Raw genomic sequence first — 9208 nt, forward strand, 5'->3', positions numbered from 1 at the left:
TACGATTTAAAATAAATAGAAATCACTTTTCATTTTTTTATATATTCATAAATGCAAAATATTTAAAAAAAATTTTTTAAATATTAATTTTGTGATTCTGAGTCAAAGTAAATAAATAATTTAAAATTGAAAGATTAAGTATTCTCACGTGAAATTTCCAGACATGTTATTCCATATAAACTTAATATTACTCCCTTCTGTCTTCTTTCAATTTATAAAATCTTCCAATCTATCTTAAAACAAAAACTGCTCTGTTATATAACCCACTCAACATTTCTACGATTTATTGCTAAAACAATAATAAAATATCTTCATTTAAAAAGATGTAATATTTATCAATTTCTAAAAAGAATCCGGTTAAAATACTATATTCCAATTCATTATAAATTGCACTTTAAGCTCATTTTCACAATTACTTTTAAAATGCAATTACTAGATAATTATGATCAATTAAAAATATAATTGAAGTAAATAATTTTAATTTAAAAACTGCTTTTTCGCTCGACTATAATCGCTATCAAATATTTCAAAATTCTTTTTTTTAGAATTTAAGAGTTTTAAAAATAACCTTTTTTAATCATCTCATTCAATTAACGTAAAGTTATTTGTGTATTAAAAATAAATAATTTTATTGAACTTAATAAATAAAAACGTAATAAAATGTAAGATTGTAATTTAAAAAACGGTGCTTACTCCTTACTTACAATGTGGCCAAAAGAATTAAAACCGTCATTAACGCTAAAAGGCCTCATAAACAGAGTATAATGAAATGATGATTATTTTGTTTTATCGAACGTTTTGATTTAAATGATTTTTTTGATTTCAATATACTATTTGATGGAAATTTTTTTTTGTCCTTGGTTCAAATCTGATTTAGGTTAATTTAATATATAATTGCAAATGAAGATATATGAAAAGAGTATATTTTTTTTTATAAAATTTTCATAAAATAAATTTAAGTTTAAATACTACATATATTTAAAAATATAATATTTTATAATGTAAAGTAGTCATTAAAAATATGTCATTCATACCATATTACATTTTACAATAGTGGACGTAGTAGATGTTAAAGATCGGAACAATTTTTTTTAAAGTCTTGAAAAATCTCCTTTAGACCTAGAAGGAACCAAGTAAAATCAGTTAAATATTTTGTTTTGACATTTTTTAATAATTTTGATATTTTAATTATAATAGGAATTTTATTGGGCCTCTTTTTATAAAAAATAACTGCTCTAATATTTATTTAATTTTTGCTTTTTGGTTCTTTTAAAAATTGCACATTTTTGTTTTACCTTTTTAAGTACAACTGTCAAAAATTTTCTCCAACCCATCACCATTAAAGTAGACACTTTATGAAGTTGGAGATTAAGTTTTGGTCGATCTAACATTTTAAATAGCAGAGCAAATAACTTGAATCAAGATAAGGAGAAGGTGGTCATAATTTTTTTTTTTTAAATTGCAATGAAATAAATATCTTATAAAATTAATTTTTTATAAAATGGTTTGGAACTGAAAAGACTGTTTCTTAAAATCGGCCCGACCCAGTCCTAGTGAGGAGAGATTTCGAAATAAAGGGAGATAATGTCACTGATTTGGATTTAATTCTGAAATAATGTTTATTTAATGTATAAATCTCTCTGTAATACCATATTTTTTTCAAAAAAACAAATTAGGATATTAAATTATATATAAATAATTTGTTTAAGAAGAATCACAGCAGAAATATAATCCGTGGTTGAAATAAATATTCAAAGTCGACATTATGATAAGTGCATTTGTAGTATATCTAAGACTTATTTTAATTTTTTTTAATAAATTATAATAAGGAAAATTATAAATTTGTTAATAATTTTTTTTCTGTATAACGAACGATATTTATATTTATTATATATAAATAAATCACCAATTAACTTTGACAAAAATAAATATGAAATAAATAAAATCTAATAAACCATTAGATACTCTGATATATATATATTTATAAATTCTAAATAAATATTAATAATATTAAACCATTAAATAAAATTATTTAAAGCTTTGTGTTTAGTCTATTTTTTAATATTCTCTAACATTTAAATATGAGATGTTAATAAGTAATTAATTACGAACGGGGATTCAAAATTTCAAAAAAAAGAAGGGAAAATAAAATGATAAAGACATTTAGTTTAAAGATATCTGACGATTCGAACAATAAAAAAGAATCATAATAGTTTCGGGGAAAGAGACCTATTAAAGCTGTTATTATGATCCAAATCTGGAATTAGGCATAAAGCGTCACCGGAACCGTGAAGATATAATGAATTTGATTCTGATACATTATTATTTTGCAAGTCCTTGATTAATGATTCTGAACTTGAAATTAGGTCTTCATATTCTGTACCGGTCGAGGAGGTTGATCTGGGTTTGCTAGCATGTATTATTTATGTTTTTTTTAAATTAAATGAGTATTTTCATTTATTATAATTTCATTTTGATTCATTCTTTCCTATAACTATTTCTTTTTTTTTCTTTATTACCAAACTCCGTTAGAAAAGGAACTCCTCTTGGTCTCTTTTGACGTATTATATTTCGACTCATCGCGTGGGTCTCTAACGTGAGACAGACTAGTCTGGGAACGGTAATGGTCTTCGAATTTTTTTGCAACGTCTTGATGTTTATTAGAGAGAAGGTAAGAGGTTTTGGAAGTTTTTACGTATTCGCCTTGAAAATAAAAATGGTTGTAAAGAATATAATATACTTATATTAAAAGTATGAAAGGTATTTTTAATGGTTTATCAATATTTTTCTTACTATTGCAGAAATATGATACAAATTTATATTGGCTCTGTCTGTATATAAATTATGTAATATATATTTTAAAATAAATATCATTTATTTAGTCTGTTTTTAGGAACATTTACACATTATTTTTTTAAAATTTACAAAAATATTTTATCATTTCAAAAAAATATAATAAGATATGCGCAATCTAAATCTCGCTTTTTATATATTTTTTTAAAAAAGAGAAATGAAAAGGAAAAATGTTCCCTTTTTTAAGACTAAAATTGATTTTAAAGTATTTTTTTTACACGAGGAAAATACTTAACAAGCATTATTAATATATAATTTAAGAATTGTTAAAAATCGACTTCTTTTTTTTTATTACTTACCATCGTTGGGCTCCGATTGAATAAATTTGAAAAGGACGTGGAGCGATATGCCTAGTAAGCACAAAACCAAGCCTCCAAAATTTATCCGCGAAAATTGATCGCCGTTATATTTGGCCGCCAGGTATAGGGTCAATATTTCCTAAAATAACATATCAATTATATCATGAGGACCCTCTTGTTATTTCCATGCAAATAAGTTTTTATAAAAAAAAGCACAAGCCCAGAAAATCGAGGTAGAAGTTTAATTTTCTAATGTGAAATTTAAGGAAGGCATACTTTTATAGTAACGAGGAAAATACATATATAAAAAATAAATAACATGAAAAAAGGGCATGATATCTTATTATAAATGAAACAAACCATAATATCTATTAAAATAAAAATTTCTAAATTATATAAATTCGTTAAAAATAAATATATAGATATTTTAATATGATTAAATCTAGAAAAATAACAAACCTTAAGGATACCGGATATGCCCAAGGTGAGACCAGAGGTATGCATGACCAAGAGATATTCGCTGATCTCCATTCCAAACGCGATCAAACTTCCTATGAATATTTTAATGGCCACGTGAGACGTGATTAAGGGTGCGATCTGGCTCGAATTGAACAAAGAACCATAGAATTCTCCTATAAATTTATGATATATATATTAGTGAAAAGATTATTATGGTAGAAGTAGGCCCGAAAAAAATTGTAATGTAAATATTCAAAATTATTTGTAATTGTAAGTATATTTAACATCATTGTATTCATAATTTAAAAAAAAATCTTAGTCTACATTTAAGCCATGAATTTATCTTAAAAACAATTACGCCTATAACTTCCTAAAGAAAGAAAGATATTGTTAAACCCCCCCCCCACTCCCATGCCATTTGTATTTATGTTTTTTAAATTTAATTTTCACAAATTAATAAATTTATATTTTATTTTTAATATTTAAAATTGTTTATAATTCATATATTATTTTTTGGTGATTTTATATTTTTGCTTTCTTCGATAAATTAAACATATTACGTTATAATTTTTTCAGTTTTGACAATTGGATATTTAAAAAAGGGAGGTTGTACTTTTTATTACTTTCTTCGATAAATTAAACATATTACGTTATAAATTTTTCAGTTTTGACAATTGGATATTTAAAAAGGGGAGGTTGTACTAAGGCTAAGTCCTAAATATATTTTAAAAAACATCAAATTTTTCTTAACTTAATAAAATTATAAAAATGTCTAAAATCTCCCATTAAAATTTTTATAAAGTTTTGTAAATTTATGAAATTAATAATTCCTACCAAATTATTTTTATACTTCCCCTTTTATTTAATTACTTTACATTTTGATTAATATAAGAGCCCATTTTTTATCATCATTAAATATTTAATAATTGCTAAAATTTTTATAATTTATCGAACTTTAAAAAATTAATAAACTTTCGTAAATTCGAAAAATTAGGCCATTTAATTTTAACATTAAAAAGAGCTTATTTTTCTTTTTTCGTTAATGTTACGAAAGTTTATTAATTATATTTAGGACACAGCCCAATAAAGTTAAGGTAAACCATGTTTGATTTTTTTTGTAACGTATCGAAATATAAAAATAGTTGCAAATCGACGACAATCTTATATAAAACTATTTTGGGTATTCCCTCCTTTAGTTATTATTATATTTTGTAAGTAATTCAATAATTATAATATTTTCTAGTAAATCATTTCTAATCTAATGGCATTATCATATATTATAAACTTGATTTGAATAGTTTATCATGATTGGTATCATCATTTGTGTCAGAAGCTGGTAAATCGAGGGAGGGGGGGGGGCGTTGCTTAGCATACCTAAAATAAAGATATTACCACTCACCCCCCTCGAAAAATTATTATTAAATACTGATAATTTTATAATGAATTTAAAGTTGCCATAACAATTTAATATTTTTTTTAAAAAAAAATCTTTTTAAGAGCACTCCATAATTTTTTAAAAAACCCTAGCGTTTAAGCAAAATAAACAACTGACATTCCTGGTTGTCACGAATATAAGAAATAAATTAAATAATAACTGAAAATAAATAAATTGCGAAACTGGATTGAAAAGATTAAAACAAATATTGACATTTCATTTTTAGCAGCCAAAACTAAAATTATAATCAAAATTCTTTTTAGAGGTATGGAAAAAGGATCCACAAAACATACCCCAACCCATAGGCTGGAAATTAGGGTTAATTTTTATTTTCGGGTTGGGTCAGAAAAGTTTTTTTTCAAAATAGGACAGGTTTGGAAATATTTTTTTTTCCACAATTTTTAAATTTAATCATAAATCATGGTTTTGAGGTTGTAAACTATTTTAACAATTAGGTCAATTTTTAGACTTATTACTTATAACTAGGTTTATTAAAAAATAAATCGAATAGTAAATTATTCGTTTTGTTCGAATCCGAATAAAGAATTATTCGATTCGATAAAACGATAAATTCGACTTATTTAAATAATTTATTTATTTGATTAAATTGTTTTATTAAAATCGAATTATTCGTATTAATTCCCTCCCCCTCTTTTTTTAATATTTATTTAATTATTTAATTCATAATATATAATTATATTCCAATCATAAAAAAAACGATCATTCTCTAAAAAGGAATTGGGACTACAAATTCCCCCCAAAAAATTGCCATTTCCAATGATATTCTATCATCTTTGTTGATTTTTTAAATTTTGATTAAATTTTCCCGAAAATGCTAAATATTATTTGTAAAAATCATTTATGATAAAATCACAAATTTTTTTTTTTAAATAAAGATTTTTAGGTAAAAATTTATTTTTCAAATTCTGGAAGAAGCAGTAAGAAAAAACTCTTTGCCTTAAAAATTGACTTGGCATTAATTTAATTAATGCGCATTTTATTTTGCTAGTAACTTGATAGCATGTTCCTTATTATCCGATTATTATAATACTGTTCAAAATTGGATGAGCAATAATAAAAATTCTGGAAAAACAACAAATATTATGCAAATAGTACATTTCATTAATCGTATAAATACGAATGTTAAACTATCCTATCCAATATGTTTAAACGAAAATAAATATGAATAATAAGCTATTCGATTCGTATTTGAATAGGAGTACGTATAACTAAAGAATGAGAAAAGTATTGTTGGATGCATCTAAATGTTGGTCCAAACCCACCCAAGTACGTCCTTTAATTATAGTCCTATAAACTGTCCATCCTTTATAATGCGTTCAAAAAACACATCCAGTCAAAGACCAAAAAAAACCCGATTAGGCAAATTATATAAATAATTTTGAAATAATATACTCAAAAATCTATATTAGATAAATGTGCCTTAATATATATATAATTCGTTTTTTATTATGGCACTTTATTATATTATGATATAATATTTTGTTTTTTTATTAGCTAAAGATACCTATAAAAATAAGAATCGAATATTTCCACTATCCGTATTTTGGAATCGAATAATTGTTATTCGTATTTTAAAAAAAATCGTTAAAGAGCAAGCTATGTAAAAAATAAATATTTAGATTATGTCAGTGGGGGTTAATGAAAATGTAAATGTGTATCGATATTCTTTATAGCAAGTAAAAGTCCTCTTTTGAATCTCTCATGACTAAATCATCTTTGCCCGATTGTTTTGAATAAATTTAGAGCTTGGGGTTCAAATGAACCACAGATCCCTGAAACCACAAACAATCTTACAAGTATAATCACAAGAGAACCTTGGTTCCAGGGTACTAGAGTCATCCCATCAAGTCTGGTTTGATTTTAAGGGACCATAGGGCTCAAGCATAGAAGGAATATATGTGGTACTCAAGATTCTATTGATGATTGCAATGATAGCATAATGCCTGGATAATCTGCCTTTTGTAAAAATGAGTGTATAGGGTAGTGCCCCAGACTATCGATATGAGTTTCAAAGTAGGCATATATTATTATTATGATTTCACAGTCTAATCAAAGTCCGAATAACTGTTCTAGGTTCTCCGTTGGTTAGATAACAAGCCTAAATTAGAAAATTAGATGCTGCTAACCATTTGAACCTAGGCAGCATATGGCTGGGCCATTAATAATAAAAATATTCTTTGATTTGAAAATTAAATTCTTTAAAATATTTTCAAAAATAAATAAATGAATTATTAAAATTTAACAAGTGATTTATAGACATGGAAAAATAATAAAAAAATTTACAAGGAACAAGTTTTAATAATAATTTATAATATTTACAAATATTTTTGATTAAAGTATATTTTTATATTAACAAATAATTTATATTAATAGATAATTTAGAATATTTACAAATTATTTTGAATAAAGATTTATTTGAAATTCAATTTAAGTATAAGAATAAAGTATTATTTATTATATATTACATAAAATTATGTATTATATAATAAAATATTTTCATTCTAGTTTTAAGAATGAAAATATTTTATTAAAAAACTACATTAGCTTATTATTTGAAGATAATTTGAGTTAAGACATGCCCATTACTAAAATTTGTGTTAGAAAATGTCTAGTTCCTTATATGTGAAATATAATTTAAATATTACTTTCAAAAACAAATGCAAGGGGCATTAATATAGTGAGCATCCAAGGTTGCACATAGAATATAACATCTAAAGGGTTTTTGATAGCTATACATAAATTATGGAAAATAACTAAAAATATAATTATATACCAAATTTTTTGTGTTGGGTGACTAACTGTGCTAGAGACCATCTAACTCCACCTACCATTGCTGCAATCATAACAAGAATAAATCCTTTCCAGTTAAATTGGGTGGAATGATATGTGAATAAAAATAGACCAATTGCAATTAATAGCACAGTTATAAAATTTGTTATTTTCTAAATAAATTATTAAATGAATAGTTTTTATAATATAAAATTAATGATACCAATGAATCTAATCGCATAAATATAGAAAAAATAAATATAAATATGATGCAAGATGACTTAGACATAGTATATCTAATAATTTGATTACATAAAATTTTGATAATATATTTTACAATGATACTGTTATAAATTCAAAACTCCAATTTGAAAGTCCAACATCAAGACCACTTGATATTCCTATAACATTGATTTCTAACAATTTTAAAAAATTTCTGTACCTGTGGGCATAACAGTCTTCCAGTACATACTCATATCTAAATGAAATGCATCTCTATTAGAAAAGTATATCAACACTTTTCTAATAAATGATGCATATATAAATTTTAATATAACATGGCCTATGACTATGGTTAGAGGGTAATGAAAATCCTAGATTAATTTTTTGAGTAAAAATTGTTATTTTTTATTTTACCTTTATAAAATATTTCTGGAAAAAAGTTAATCCAATAGATAAGGCATCATAAAATATAATTAGTATTATAATTTGTAAGCTTAATATGATGATTGAGCCATTGGTGCCATTCATCATATAACATTTTATAGGTCCTCTAGATAGTCAAGTTTAATAAATTAAATATTAACTCCTCCTATTCTCCTAATAAATGCAATTTTTGGAATATATTAAATATATGCATTAATATCATTAAATAATAAATAATTTTAAAAATTATACAAAAAACTTAAAAAAATAAGCGTGGCGCTTTATATATTTGTAGAATTAATTATAGTAATTGGTACGTTGCAATGATTTGGTACTATCAATATGGCTATCTCTTTTTTTAAATTGTGAAAATAAAAAAAATTTAGACAGTCCTAATGTATTACCTAAAATTTTATTAATTTCGTATGGTATATTTTTTTACTAAATGGATAAGAAAATATGAAGAGTAAAATTATGAATCTGTATTACCCACAAAAATAAAAAAACAAATATAAAAATTTAAATCCAACAGTCGTAGGATTGTCTAGAATTTGCCAGAAAAAAAAAGATCTAACCTTTATAGAAAGCAGTGAATGCTAAAGGTACTATAAAATTATTTTTCAATATTTATTTATTATCAGGGCAACACAATTCTCAGTTTGAATTTTAATTTTGTAATAATCATTAAAATAAATTGTTAAATATGTATAAAAAATATATAGTGAAC

At 24.0% G+C, this 9208-nt stretch overlaps 1 protein-coding gene across 1 annotated transcript; it reads right to left on the reverse strand.

The window, feature by feature from the left end:
* Window positions 1–1786: 1786 nt before the first annotated feature.
* LOC135923141 (solute carrier family 35 member C2-like) lies at window positions 1787–8604 on the reverse strand. The gene is made up of 10 exons (XM_065457730.1): window positions 8473–8604; window positions 8279–8429; window positions 8174–8237; window positions 8060–8132; window positions 7841–8009; window positions 7713–7796; window positions 3612–3784; window positions 3153–3291; window positions 2520–2703; window positions 1787–2409 (listed from the first exon to the last, which is right to left on the reverse strand). The coding sequence occupies exons 1-10, from the start codon at window positions 8587–8589 to the stop codon at window positions 2205–2207; spliced, it is 1359 nt and encodes a 452-aa protein (XP_065313802.1). The 5' UTR covers window positions 8590–8604; the 3' UTR covers window positions 1787–2204.
* Between the last annotated feature and the right edge of the window lie 604 nt (window positions 8605–9208).

The sequence above is a fragment of the Gordionus sp. m RMFG-2023 genome, chromosome 2, assembly GCF_954871325.1.
Source record: "Gordionus sp. m RMFG-2023 chromosome 2, tfGorSpeb1-WG-v2, whole genome shotgun sequence".
In the NCBI taxonomy this organism is placed as follows: Eukaryota; Metazoa; Nematomorpha; class Gordioida; order Chordodea; family Parachordodidae; genus Gordionus; species Gordionus sp. m RMFG-2023.

Excerpts from the sequence above, each read along its gene's own strand:
- LOC135923141 (XM_065457730.1), bottom strand. The coding sequence starts at position 8,589 with ATGATGAATGGCACCAATGGCTCAATCATCATATTAAGCTTACAAATT. Across the intron at positions 8,133-8,173 it reads GAATTTATAACAGTATCATT|ATATACTATGTCTAAGTCAT; the intron begins GTAAAATATATT and ends TCAAATTATTAG. Across the intron at positions 3,785-7,712 it reads CCTTGCATTTGTTTTTGAAA|GAGAATTCTATGGTTCTTTG; the intron begins GTAATATTTAAA and ends ATAAATTTATAG.